This window comes from Mastigoproctus giganteus, chromosome 6 (genome assembly GCF_048544385.1).
Source record: "Mastigoproctus giganteus isolate SK-2022 chromosome 6, ASM4854438v1, whole genome shotgun sequence".
Taxonomy (NCBI): domain Eukaryota; kingdom Metazoa; phylum Arthropoda; class Arachnida; order Uropygi; family Thelyphonidae; genus Mastigoproctus; species Mastigoproctus giganteus.
This window is the reverse complement of record NC_143580.1, coordinates 4,947,896-4,962,966: the sequence shown is the minus strand read 5'-3', so window position 1 is coordinate 4,962,966 and position 15,071 is coordinate 4,947,896. Positions and strand designations below refer to the sequence as shown.

At 38.6% G+C, this 15,071-nt stretch overlaps 1 protein-coding gene across 1 annotated transcript in view; it reads right to left on the bottom strand.

Moving 5' to 3' along the window:
- Mcad (Medium-chain acyl-CoA dehydrogenase) overlaps positions 1-14,253 on the bottom strand; it is a 109,455-nt gene extending 95,202 nt beyond the window's left edge. Inside the window, exons 1-2 of the mRNA XM_090374896.1 lie at positions 14,204-14,253; positions 3,746-3,848 (exon numbers count right to left, since the gene is read on the bottom strand). Of these exons, the coding sequence (XP_090231022.1) occupies positions 3,746-3,848; positions 14,204-14,221 (121 nt within the window). The 5' untranslated portion in view covers positions 14,222-14,253. The remainder of the gene's footprint in view (positions 1-3,745; positions 3,849-14,203) is intronic.
- Between the last annotated feature and the right edge of the window lie 818 nt (positions 14,254-15,071).

Below are 15,071 nucleotides of genomic sequence, written 5' to 3'. Positions count from 1 at the left end.
ACAGCAAAAAGTTCTTTACTTATGTAAACTCTAGAAGGAAGGGGATGAATCAGATTGGTCCACTTGATATTGATGGGTCAAGTGTTGATGATCCTGCTCAGGTAGCTAACAAACTAAATGAATATTTTGCATCGACATTCACACATGAGGAGTTATTCAGCGAGGGGAATGCCAGAGGTGTATTCAACTCTAGCAGTAAGCTACAGAATCTTGAAATAACTGGGAGTAAAGTGGAGGAGAAACTGTTGAAGATAAACACAAGAAAGGCACCCGGGGTGGATGGGATCTATCCAGTTATATTAAAGGAGGCAGCAAAGGAAGTAAGCAAACCCTTAGCCATAATTATGAGAGCTTCCTTGGACTCAGGGGAGGTACCCATAGACTGGAAATGTGCAAATGTGACCCCAATTCACAAAGGAGGATCAAAGGCTGACACAAGTAATTATAGAACTGTGAGCTTAACTTCTGTTCCAGGAAAATTAATGGAGGCACTGGTTAAAGAAGCACTGCAGGATCATTTAGACAAGACTTCAGTTATAGCTCAGACACAGCATGGTTTTGTTAAGGGGAAGTCTTGCCTGACCAACTTGATTGGATACTATGATGCAGTCACAAAAGAACTGGATGCAGGGAATAACTTTGATATTATATACTTGGATCTTAGAAAGGCTTTTAATACTGTTGCACATGGAAGACTGCTACACAAATTGGAGCAGTGTGACATTGGAGACAAATTGCTGCTATGGATAAAGGGGTGGTTGAGGGGGAGAAGACAGAGTGGTAATCAATGGACACTGCTCATCGTGGACTGATGTTATTAGTGGAGTCCCTCAGGGCTCAGTGTTGGGTCCATTATTGTTCTCTGTATTTATAAATGATATTGATGATGGTATATCGGGCTTAATGTCCAAGTTTGCAGACGATACAAAGGTTGGCAGGGTTGTCAAGGACACTACTGACACTATGCTGCTGCAACAGGATCTGGAAAGGTTGAGCAGATGGGCTGAGAGGTGGCAAATGAAGTTTAACATTGACAAATGTAAAGTACTACACATGGGAAACAGCAACCCCAGAGCAACGTATCAACTCTGTGGTACTACACTGACAGTGGTGGAGAATGAAAGGGACTTGGGGGTGGTTGTGCAGGCAGATATGAAGTTCTCGGAGCAGTGCAGACGGGCTGCAAGAGTAGCTCATGGAGTATTGTCAATGATATACAGGAATTTTTCCAGCAGGGATAAGGAGGTGATTATTCCATTGTATAAGGCGATGGTCAGGCCACACCTAGAGTACTGTATACAGGTCTGGAGGCCTCATTTCAAGAAGGATGTAGAGCTGCTGGAACGAGTACAGAGAAGGGCAACAAGATTAGTGAATGGAACAATGGGGTGCTCTTACGAAGAAAGGCTTAAGTTTTGCAAATTACAGTGTCTGGAGACTAGGCACCAGCGAGGTAATCTGATAGAGGTGTATAAAGCCTTGAATGGTTTAAGCATGCTCAATGCTGATGGGATTCTTCCTCTAGCTCAGAAAAATCACCTGAGAGGGCATAAATTCAAATTGAGGAAGGACGGATGTCGGATAGATGTGCGGAAATTTGCCTTTAGCCAGCGGGTGGTTGGTTGGTGGAACAGACTTCCATCCCTTGTGGTGGAGGTTGATAGCCTAAATAAGTTTAAGGCTCAGCTGGACAGGTATTTTGAACGAACAGAGGGGTGAAGTGGAAGTGGTTTTTTTTTTTTTTTTTTGGCTGATGCTGCATAAGCTTGCTTTCTTGCATCAAATGCCTCTACTAATGCTAATGCTAAAAACTTATAAACTTAAAAATCACACCAAACCTGAAAAACAAAACATTCTCAGACAGTACATAAAGGACAGCTACAGAATGATACATGCAACTCAATATCCTAAAACCAAACCATCTATTCTGAAAAGCCACCATAGAAGAAATCAAATATATTGTTGTTTTGGTTATGATACCACATATACGAGGAGGTATCAAAAGGTTTGTACCCTGACCTAGATAAAACATCAGTAGGAAGATGCCATTTTTAATATAAGTTGTCTATATATTCAATAACGAACATGTGAAATTTCATTTGCGTAGGTGATCATACACCAGAGGTGTAGCCCAGAATCTGAGGAAGGATGCTATGGGTGACAAAGTCAAGCAGTGATCAAGTTCCGGCATTTGCAGGGCAAGAAAGCTAAGGAAATTGACAAAGAAATGAAAGCTACGTATGGGCAGAATTGTAAATCCTGTGACACCGTAAAAAAGTGGAAAAGGGAGTTCCAGTGTGGTCATACAAGTGTCTTTGACGAGCCAAGAGAAGGCCATTGACATCCACAGAAAGATGGTTACAAAGGTTGAGCAGCTGATGCTGAGTGACAGATGTGTGACAATTCATTTCATCACAAATGCAGTGCAAATTAGTTATGGGTCTGTCCACAGCATTTTACATGACCACCAGCACATGTAAAATGCTGTGGACAGACCTGAAAGCAAGCAACCTTACAAACAAGTGTGGAGGCCAGTGCCATGACAATGGTTGTTGTTTTTGGTTTTGGTTTTTAGGAGCATTAGCAACTAAGGCCATATTGCTCCGTGGATATGCGGTGGTCATTCCCTAACCTTTCCGCATCCTCCGTATTTGGTGGTCGCGGGCTCGAACCCTGGTCTAATCAAGAAGCGTGTGCTACGCACTGCTGCTCCTGCCCACCTGGCTACGGAGGCACCCATGACAATGGAGTCATATTAGGGTGTTGTTTCTCAGTACAAATCAATAATGAATGTAACATAGAAAATCTCTCAATATGAGATATGTTATTGAATTTTTACACATTAAGACTGTTTGATCTGCTAAACTTCTATCACCACTTAGTAGAGAGAAAATGTTATAAATTGCTGAAATGTAATAAAACACTGCCATGCATTCAATGAATGGGGGACTAGTGTCCACAATGGCAAAAGAAAGGATTTCCCTGATATCTCAAGGTCATTGGTTCATGATATTGTGAAACAGCATCTGAACTATCGCAAAATGTGCACCACATGGGTACTGAAAATGTTAACCAGTGCTCAAAGTTAAATCATATACTTTTTTTGGTTAGAGGGAACAATCACTAGCAATGAGACTTGAGTAATCTATCACACCCAGAAAATAAACCCATCACTGCAGTTAACTTACTATTTTTGGACAAAATGGCATGGTTTATTCTCTGAGGGTGTTTGTTTATTGCATGGATAACCTCACTCTCCGAATCACACACAAGAATTGTTAATGCAATTTTTCTGAGATATTTTTTAACACCTGCCATATAGGCCAGACCTAGTGACTAGCAACTACTACATCTTTTTATATTTGAAAAAGCATGTGGGTGAAAACAAAGTTTGACGATCATGAAGAAGTGAAAATCAAAAATCGCTTAAAATATCAGATAGAAAATTTTTAAGACCAGGAGATACAAAAATTGGTCACTTGGTGTGACAAGTGATTAAATATTCTTAGAAATTATGTAGAAAAATGGCGACATATATAATCTAAATAATTTTTTAAATAAAATATTGTTACCCAATAACTGTAGGATCTGGAGGGGTCTGGGTTTTTACTTTCTGTACACACCTCATAGACTCTCTTTCAATGCTGAAATTCACAGTTACTATATGCATTTGTGAATGTGCCTAAAAATATATAAAGACACATGCTCGTACACACACGCACACACCAAAAAATTAAAAACTTACGAAAGCTGAAGCCATTATTACTTCCTGTTTCCTCAGAGGATTTAGGAATACTTGACAATAATCTTGTTCCATTTTTAATACCACTTTGAAAAGCAAAGAGTACCTAAGAACAATCATATCAGAATAAACTATTTTTTTTATGTTCATACTCAATAAGAAATTTATAAAATTTTTCATACAGATTTAGTTTACATTAGTATTTTAATTAATATATTTTTGCCAATTATGGCTCTCTTTCATTTAATATTCTTTAATCTATTAAAGATAATTTAGTTGATTTCAATCCTTCTAAAATATGCCCTGTCATATCTCACTGAGAGGTGGCCAACTGAAGTTTATTGACAAATATAAAGTACAGTCGGTCCTCGTATAACACGTGTTTACATTACACGAATTCGATCATACACGATTTATAAATAGGGGAACGTTATCTTATATAACACGAACCGAATTCGCTTATGCACGATTCGCCTGTGTGTTTACAAGAAATGGCAGTCGAACGCGGAATCACCCCAACTGAACGCAACGCAATAGGAATGAAGAATCTTCTGAAAATGTATTTATGTGATTTATATCAGTGAAGGGGAAACACATTTCACCATAATAACGTGAAACCAACACAATTCCAGCTATCAATATAACCGCAAATGCAATTAGATGGAGTTTACTACCAGTTTATAACAGATTCCACTAGCAGAAACGAAACTGGAAATTGTTTTTATTGTTTTATGGTAGTAACCCCCAGAAATGTGCTTTAGTAAAATGTGTGGTGTTAATTATGTATCTCGGCCTTTATGGTGTTGTTTATTCAGTTGCTACATTCGCTCGGCTTTGTAAATATGTAAGTATTTTATAACGATTAAAATTACCCGATTATTTATTGCGTTTGGTAATGTTTTGGTTCCAAATGTGTGTTCAATCTTGGGTGGTCGGCACCTAACCCCACTTTTCCCATAGGGCCTGTTGTTTATATTGCACGATTTTGCATTGCACGAGGGTTTCTAGGAACACAACTATCGTGCTATACGAGGGCAGACTGTACTGCACATGGGAAAAAGTAACACTAGAGTAATGTATCAACTGTGTGGAACTACACTGACAGTGGTAGAGAATGAAAAGTACCTGGGGGGTAATTGTGCAGGCAGATACAAAGTTTTCAGAGCAGTGCAGATGGTCTGCAAGAGTAGCTCATGCTTAAAGGTTGCAAGAGTTCGATAGATCATCGATAGGACACCACGGGCCTTCCTTGTCAATGATATGCAGAGATAAGGAGGTGATTATCCAATTGTATAAGGCAATAGCCAAGCCACTGCCTTATATGAGGCAATTGCCTTGAGTACTGTATACAGGTCTGGAGGCCTCATTTTAAGAAGGATGTAGAGCTGCTGGAACAAGTACAGAGAAGTGCAACAAGATTAGTGAATGGAACAAAGGGTTGCTCCTACGAAAAAAGGCTTAAGTTTTGCAAATTACTATGACTGGAGACTAGGCACCTGCGAGTCAATCTGATTGAGGTGTATAAAGTCTTGAATAGTTTGAGCATACTCAATACTGATGGGATTCTTCCTCTTGCTCAGAATAATCACTGAGCAGACATAAATTCAAATTGAGGAAAGACAGTTCTAGGACAGATGTGTGGAAGTTTGCCTTTAGCCAGCGGGTGGTTGATTGCTGGAACAAACTTCCATCTGTCATTGTAGAAGTTGATAGCTTAAATAGATTCAAGGCAGAATTAGACAAACATTTGGAGTGAGTGGATGGGTGAAATGAGAAGGGTTTTTTTTTTTTTTTTTTTTTGGCTGATGCTATATAAGCTTGCTTTCTTGCATCATGTGCCTTTACTAATGCTAATCTCATGAAAAGGATTCTTCTGTACCTATGCTTATCTTCGATGATATTAGTAACGGCCGCACGGTGCAAGGAAGCCTATGGCTTATGCTGCACCAGGCAAAAAAAAAAAAAAAATCCGAACAAAACAATGATAAAAACAAAAAATAAATAAATAAAATAAATAAATAAAAATAAATAAATAAATAAATAATAATAATAATTAATAAAAAAAAGGAAATTAACCCTTTCATCCTATGCGCTTCCCTTACCCGAAAGTACTATCCAGATGACTTTTGAATTTCCCCAAACTGTCGGCCTCTACCACCCATGAAGGCAGCTTATTCCAGTAATTTATAACTCGCTGGCTAAAATAAAACTTCCTACAGTCCAATCTAAACATTTCCCCACGTAACTTGAATTCATGTCCCCTAGTTCTAGCATCATTTATAATCTTGAAAATTTCGTCCTCATTCATTTTACTGATGCCTCTCAGAGCCTTAAACACCTCAATCAAATCTCCTCTAAGGTGTCTAGTTTCCAAACTCTGCAACCCACATATTCAAAGTCTTTCTTTATAAGGACACCCTTTTGCCGATCACCAGGCGAGTGACCCGTCTTTGCACCCTTTCAAGAAGCTCGATATCTTTCTTTAGGTGCGTCTCCATACTTGAACACAGTATTCCAAGTGTGGTCTAACAAAAGCCTTATATAATGGGATTATCACGTCCCTATCTCTACTTGCAAAAGTTCAATAGATCATTGATAGGACACCACGGGCCTTCCTTGCAACCTGTTTACAATGCTCAGAGAATTTCATGTCTGACCGTATCGTAACACCCAAGTCCCTTTCCTCCAGTACTGGGTTTAGTTGAACTCCACCAAGTGAATAAGTTATTTTGGGATTACTGTTTCCCAGGTGTAATACTTTACGCTTTGTTGGATTAAAGCACAGCTGCCATTTTTCTGACCATTCTTGAAGTCTATCTAGGTCCCTCTGAAGAAGCTCAGCTTGACAGTGATCATTAACTACTCTACCAATTTTAACATCATCTGCAAACTTAGACATCACGCCCTCTATCCCTTCATCAATGTCGTTTATGAAAATTAAAAATAACAGTGGTCCTAATACTGATCCTTGGGGAACCCCACTTCTTACATCCACCCAATCTGAGGAATAGCCATTTATCACAACCCTCTGCCTCCTGCCCTGAAGCCATCCTTCTATCCCTCTAAGGATTTTCCCAGTGATTCCAACCTGTTCCAGCTTATAAAGCAACCGCTCATGTGGGACTGAGTCAAAAGCTTTGCTGAAATCTAAATAAAAAAATGTTGAAATTATTCCCTAAATCCAGCTCTTGAGTGACCCTTTCGAAATAGCGAACCAGATTTGTTAAACATGATTTTCCCTTTACAAAACCATGCTGAGTATCCTTGAGAATTTCAATTCTATCCAAATGATCCTGAATTCCACCCTTGATCATTGCCTCCATGATTTTCCCTACTACTGAAGTCAGACTGACAGGTCGATAATTTCCAACTTCACTTTTAGAGCCACCCTTATGTATGGGAGATACATTTGCACTTTTCCAATCCAAGGGAATCTCCCCAGACTCTAGTGATGCTCGCATAATTAGCCTCAATGGTTCAATGCACTTGCTTGCCGCCTCTCTTAAGATTATAGGGTATATTCCATCAACTCCAGGAGCCTTACTGGTCTGTAGGCTCGAAAGTTTTTTCATTAAATAATCTTGCAAAATTTCAATATCATTAATTACATATTTTTTAACTTTGCTCCCACAATTTCCCATTGCCACAAAAGGCTTTTCATTTGTAAATATCGATGCAAAATAACTGTTGAGTTCATCTGCAACGGCAGCTGGTGTATTTATTACTATCCCCTTTCCCTTACGTAAAGGTCCGATCTGGTTTGTTCTGCTCTTCTTGGCATTTATATATGTGAAGAATTCTTTATCCCCCCTCTTTGCTCTGTTTGCTAGTGATTTCTCATAAACTGCCTTTGCCTGTCAAACCTTTTCTGTGGCTCTATTACACATCACCTTGTAGCTGTTATAGGCTTCAGTACTTTTTATTGCTCTGTAACCTTTCCATGCCACCTTTTTCTGCTCAAGTAATGCGGCAACTTGACTATTCATCCAACTTGGAACCCTTCTCGTGGAGTATTTTTTTAATGGTATATATATGCATTCAAGGCATCTGTGATTAATGTTTTAAAAGCGTACCACAGTTCAATTGTATTCATTCTCTGGGCGATATCTACCCAGTTAATAGAGGCCATGTAGTACCTTAAGGCATCGTAATTTCCTTTTCTGAAATTAAAACCCATTCCTTTGCCTTTTATTTCTGCTACCTCTCTCGTCATCATCCACTGTAGAACTCCGTGATCACTTCCTATTACTGGTTCGTCTACTGTCAGCCCTGTTATGACATCTGATTCATGTGTGATGATAAGGTCTAGGATATTCTTTTCTCTAGTACTTTCCCTGACATGTTGATACAAATAAGAGTCATCTAGTTGATTTAAAAATTTGTTCCCCATGTCGAGTTTCCTTCCCATTTACTCCAATCAATTAGAGGCAAATTGAAATCACCCATAATAAGACATTGACTCTTACTTGCCCATTCCATTTGCATGTAGAGGCTTTTGTCATAATCTTCACAATCACCTGGTCTGTAGATTACTCCTACTCGCATTATACCTTTGTTTCCAACTATCTCACACCATACAGACTCTATACTAGCATGTGAAATGCCTGAATCCGGGAAAGCTATTGTCGCACTCAGGCTGCTTCTGATAAGAAGCATTACCCCACCACCCCTTCTATCTAACCTATCCTTCCTAAATACAAAGGGTACTAGGAAAGTTTTGCAATATGACGCAACAATGAATCACAGGAAGCTGCTTGTTGCTGCATGTTGAGACATGTTCATACGTGCATAGTAGCCGCCGCGCCAAGTCGATGGGCTCAGTTATTCATTAGTAGTGAGAGTGTAAAGTGGTTGCGATGGCATCTTGGTCACGAAATGAGATAAGGACAGTTTTGCGGTATAATTTCGTGCGTGGTTTAACCATAGACCAGTGCTTAGAAGAAATGACTCTTGCACTAGATGATGATTGTCCACATCGTACAACGATATTCAGGTGGTATAGAGAATTCCAAAGGGGAAATTTCACTCTGGAGGATTCTGAGAGGCCGGGAAGGCCACGAACGTCAGTTACGGAGGAAAACATTACTGCTGAGAAAAATGCTTGACGAAAACAGGCGAGTGACCTACCAACAGATAGAGGATACTTTGGACCTAAATGCACCAGCAATTCGTTCGATTCTGCAAGATCATTTGCACGTGAAGAAACTTTGTTCTCTCTGGGTGCCGCATCAACTGACTGAAGAGCAGATGACACGACGTGTGACTTGTGCCGGGAGATGTTAAAAAAGTTTGATAAGGGACAATCTCGGTATGTGAACAACATCGTGACAGGTGACGAGACTTGGCTGTACTATTACAATCTGCCGACCAAGGCTCAAAACAAAGTTTGGGTCTTTGATGATGATGACACACCCGTAATTGTCAGAAAATCCCGATCTGTAAAGAAGAAAATGATAGCTGTATTTTTTAAATCAAGTGGAATTGTGGAACGTGTCGTTTTGGACACGCAGAAGACAGTCACAGCTAAGTGGTATACTGAACAATGCCTGCCTAAAGTCATTGGATCTATGAAGAACCTGCGGCCAAAGTCAAGAATGGACACCTGGTACCTCCATCACGAAAATGCTCCAGCTCACCGCGCAAAGCCTGCACCGAATATTTGACCACGACAGGACTGAAACTTCTCAAGCACCCTCCCTACAGTCCAGACTTTGCTCCCTGTGACTTTGCACTGTTCCCGCATGTGAAAATGAAGCTAAAAGGGAGGCGGTTTTCCAGTGGTGAGGACCTTCTATGGGCTTGGGACAAGTGTGCTTTACTCCCTAGTGAAACTTGGCAGAACTGGTTTAAAGATTGGTTTCGGAGGATGGAGAGGTGTATTGAATGTAGAGGAAATTACTTTGAAAAAATTAAATAAACAAAGCTGTATTGCAAAACTTTCCTAGTACCCTTTGTACATTATACAAGCCGTACTGAAACTCATCATCCCCAATTTCCGGGTGGCACCACGTCTCTGTAAGCCCTATTATGTCCGCGTTACTTGTTTTAACCAGCAGTTCGAATTCGCTCATTTTATTGACGACACTTCTAATGTTACTACATAAACAATTAAGATTTACTGTTCTTGTATATTTAACAACCCTAACACAACCCTTGAAGTTTTTTAGGCTCTCTTCCCTGATATTAGCTACCCGCTCACGTGAATCGTCTTTGCCCCCAGAACATCTAGATAATACTTCCAGTTGGGGTAACAGATAAGAAGTCTTAAGGTATGTGCAAGAGTTACATTGACCAATATTATCAGATAAACACGTGTCAGTATTACCCACATCCCCCCTAACTAGCAGTTCCCTGAACCTTTAAGGTATCCTCAATAATACTGGCAAAAACTTTTGCACCACCTTTGTTTAAGTGTATCCCGTCTCTACAAAACAAATTCCTTCTACCTACAAGTGTGGGCCATGCTGATAGAAATTTACCCCCTAAAGCCTTGCAGATTCCTTCAAGTCTTGAGTTAATCCACAAGGCTCTTAACATATAATCCCTCCTATCGTGTCTGGGCAGAATTGGAGACACATAGACATTATGGCCTAGCTCGCGACATTTCCTCAGCATGGTCCTGTATTTTTCCAAAAAATCGTCATATTGTGTACATTTAATATCATTTGTCCCCACGTGAACAATAATATTTTCTTTACCCCCTTTAAAATCTGACAATCTGTTGGTGACATCATCAATAGTTGCTCCCGGCAGACATACTCTGGTTCTGCTCCACCTATCTTTATAACAAAAAATATTCCCCGTTTCCCTGACAATGGAGTCTCCTAATAAAACAATGTCCTTTTTAACCAGAGTAGTTTGCACTTGGTTTTTCTGTTTTGAGGCTCGAATCGGGTGTGCATCACTTGGTAGATTGCTGGATTGATTTCTAGGAAAGATCATATATCTCTATTGGTGATAACTCTTACTTCTAATCTCTCCCCACCCCTCTCTGCATAAGCACATTACAAATATTGCTTCCTCTGCTTCTAAAAAACTGGGTTTTCTCTTTGACTCTCGGTATTACTTTTCTTCCAAACAGCTATTCTGTCTCTCTCTGTACAAATTGCAAATTTTCCCTACCATGAAATATTGTTCCCACATCTCAGGAAGTGTCCTAAAAACCGCTCTTAGGCTTCTAGATTCCACTGAAGAGGTGTTAGGTTAATAGAATGTCTATAAGACTCTCCAGTGTCTTATAGACATTCTATTTCTTCTGTATGCCTTTTCTTAGACACTTCCATGAGCACTGTTCTTCTGAATTGGCAAACTTCCACACATCTATCCTACAACTGTCTTTCTTCAATTTGAATTTATGCCCTCTCAGGTGATTATTCTTAGCAAGACGAAGAATGCCATCAGCATTGAGCAGGCTCAAACCATTCAAAGCTTTATACACCTCAATCAGATCACCTCTCAGGTGCCTAGTCTCCAGACACTTGTAATTTTCAAAACAAACCTTTCTTCATAAGAGCAACCCTTTGTTTCATTCATTAATCTTGTTGATTACCACAACATGTACCACAACCAGTCAACATCCTTTTACTGTCCAACTTCAAACTCACAAAACCAACTTTTCTTCTTCTTGATTTATTCATGTAACTTCTGTATTCTGGAAAAAACTAAAGAAGAATTACAATCTACAGAAATTGAAGTCTAATGTCAACAAGTATCGTTTTCCATCTTCACAACCTTCAGCCCATGCACAGTACTATAGATTCTGATACCTCTCATGTTCAGTGTTTTCATAATATATATATAAATATATATATGAAGAAGCATATATATATATTTATCACTTTATTTTCTCGGCAATCAAAAATATACTAATATTTCGCACAAAAAGAAAACTTACTCCAGAATATGAATGAACTAACAGTACAAACAGGCTATTTAAGTATCTTTTTCAAGAATTACAGAAACAAATCAGCAAATAGAACCACAGTGACTCATTATGCAATAATTTCATCGTTGAGATAAACCTTAAATTTGCTACTGCCCCATTATTCTCTTTATTTTCATAAAAAATATGCTCCCAATACTTGCACCTGAAGAAATTACCTCAAGGTTTATGTATCACTTCAGACCTTTAAACTTGTTTCAGAATAACCTTTCAGAAATATTATTCTAAAATAAGGGATTCAAATTTTGGGAATACAATGTGCACAGAAAGGACAGGGGTTATACTCTTAGTTAAGAAGCACATAAATTCAAAGGTAGTGCATCTAGTGAATATCAGAACCAGTGCAATGTTGAATCAGTTGTGTGGCAGCATTGGGAAAACAAAAATGATGGTAGGAGGGCATTTCATTTGATAATCAGATGAAGTGTACTGCTTTCACTTGTTTTCTAGAGAGGCAACAAGATAAAGCAATACACTTCATCTGATTTCAGCAGCAATCCTTCCTGCATTAAGAATCTGCAGCTAAAAGATTGTGATCACAGTCACCTAGTGGGTCCAGGTGATAGTGAACACAATGTATTGATTTGGGATTTACTTAAAGAAGTAACTACTGTCAAAGGCAAGGGATAGGGCTTTTAATTTCACAAAAGTGATTACTGTCTGAGAACACTGTATTAGCATTAGCAGAGGCACACCAGGGGCTCATATCTGGTGAGTATGGGCTTGGCACACCCAGGGTCCTGAGCTGGATATCATCATTCTTCTTTTCCTTGGTTAGAATCTACAGAAATTCAAGCCTTTCTCTTTCTCTCTCTCAGGGCAACTCAGAAATTTTTATTTTTTTGGCTGTGCAGCAAAAGCCTCAGGCTTCCTTGCACTATATGGCATAATAATAATATGATACAAGAAAGCAAGCTTATACAGGATCAGCCAAAAAAAAAAAAAACCCTTCCCATTTCACCCATCCATTCATTCCAAAAGTTTGTCTAGTTCTGCCTTGAATTTATTTAAGCTATCAACTTCCACAACGACAGATGGAAGTTTGTTCCAGCAATCAACTATCCGCTGGCTTAAGGCAAAAAATCTGCATATCTATTCAACAACTGTCTTTCCTCAATTTCAGTTTAGGCCCCCTCAGGTTTGTAATCTGAGCAAGAGGAAGAATCTCATCAGCACTGAGCCTGCTCAATCCATTCACGGTCTTATATACCTCAATCAAATTGCCTTGCAGGTGCCTAGTCTCCAGACGCTGTGCAAAACTTAAGCCTTTCTTCATAAGAGCACCCCTTTGTTCCCCTCATCAGTCTTGCTGCTTTTCTCTATACTCATTCTAGCAACTCTACATCCTTCCTAAAGTGAGGCTTCCAAACCTGTATGCAGTACAAGGTGTGGCCTGACTATTGCCTTATATAAGGGGATAATCACCTCCTTATCGCTGCTCACAAAATTTCTGTATAGCAAAAAAATTTCTGTTCAGCAAAAAAGTGTGAAACATTAACAACCCTAGTACTATAACTGGCATTTTAAAATATCGTTGTCACTGAAAGAGAACCATAAAGAGCATAGAAGACTATTTTGAATGTTTCTAATAAGCTATTTTACAAGTGTTTGATTCATTTGTTAGACAATTGTCTAACAAATGAAACTAAAACATATTTTTAATGCTAAAAATATATATTTTGTACCAAAAAAATATACCTAGTGCTCAAAAAATATATATATTGTATTAAAAGACTACATTTAGTGCTTTTAGCTTCAAATAAAACATTTACTTATTGATTATTACAAGTTAACATTTTGCCACTACTTTTTTTGAGTAGTGACAACACTTTTAACACAAATTTTCTGAATTTTTTTTTTTTTTTTTTTTTTTTTTAGAGAGGATTTGGCAGATGAAAATTTGTAAATGGAAAGCTGAGGGGAGTATTCAAACAGCAAATAAAAAAATCATATTAATAAAATATCACTTTCAATTTACCAAAAAACTAAAAGTTCATTTTTTATAATAAAAACAAAAACGGAGCCTAACACACAGTGCGCTATCACTTGTATTCCCTGCACCGCGGGGTAGCCAAATCTGTAGTTACCTTACTGGGAAACTGATGTAGGGATAACAACCCGTTACTTTCATGTTAATTAATATATATATATAAAGTTACGTAAGAGAACTTCTCGGATGGAACGGTGTTAGGGTGTCACTTTATTTTTTCTGATTATCTTCAATCTTACTTTAACAAAATATGACTTGCAGTGTGAAATTCAAAGGCAGTTATATGGGATATACCCCCCGCCCCCTCCTACTTCGGAAAATGCTAGCCCGCTCCTGAAGATATAATCGCATCTTATACTAGGGCTAAACCGAGAAAAAAAAAATTAATCGTGTAATGAATTACAATCATGACAACTTTCAAAAATTTAAACCTCTATAATTTTATATTTCACATGTAATGCATACACAGTATAGATAGGGGGTTCCCACTCCCTATCTATACGGTCAGTTAATAAAATAACTAACTTACTCTCCTCAGGACCAACATGACCAACAGCTTTCAGGCAGCAGAGCAGAAGTGAAGAAAACAAACATTATCAGAGGGCGCACTTATCAGTGGGTAGCCTTCATTTTATCAGAGAAGGTGGGGAAGGCAGCATTGATGCTGTACTTTGAAGTATTTTCTCGATTTTCAGATAAACAAACCCCAGTTAGATTTAATCATTAACGTTTGCCAACTTCCAGGTTCTACTATTCAGAATATGAATAAGTACACCTGTACCTATTATTGACTAATTTGTCCTTATAAAATTAATAAATTATGAGTCAGTAAAATTAATTTATTAATTTATTAGTTTTTACATTGAAAATTTTATAGCCCAGTGCCAGATTAAGGCAGTGTTTCTCAAAGGGTGTACCGCGTCACATTAGTGTGCCGCAAAATTTTCCAAGTGTGCCGCGAAATTTAGAAATTTCTTCTTCTATGACTACGTAGGTGTGCCGCGAAATTTTTCTTCTTTGGAAAATGTGCCACGAGAGTAAAAAGATTGAGAAACACTGGATTAAGGCACGGGGTAACAGGGCAACTGTCCTGGCGCCATACTTACAGGAGTGTCAGAAGCTGAAGAGTAAGGGAAGGAATTTTTTTTTTTTTTTTTTTTTACAAAACTTTACGCAGATTTCTTGGATATGAAAAAGGACCCCAAAATAATCTTTCTGCCCGGACGCGGAAATATCTTAGTCCGTCTCTGCCATAGCCAATTTTAAAATTCAAACAGGTCCTGAATGGATCTTTAAAATGCGCTCTGCATGTTAGGAAACACCTGGGTATAAAAGTGTAAGTGTTTAACTCACCAGTAATTGTACCAACTGTCATATCCTCACTCTATATGGCATTA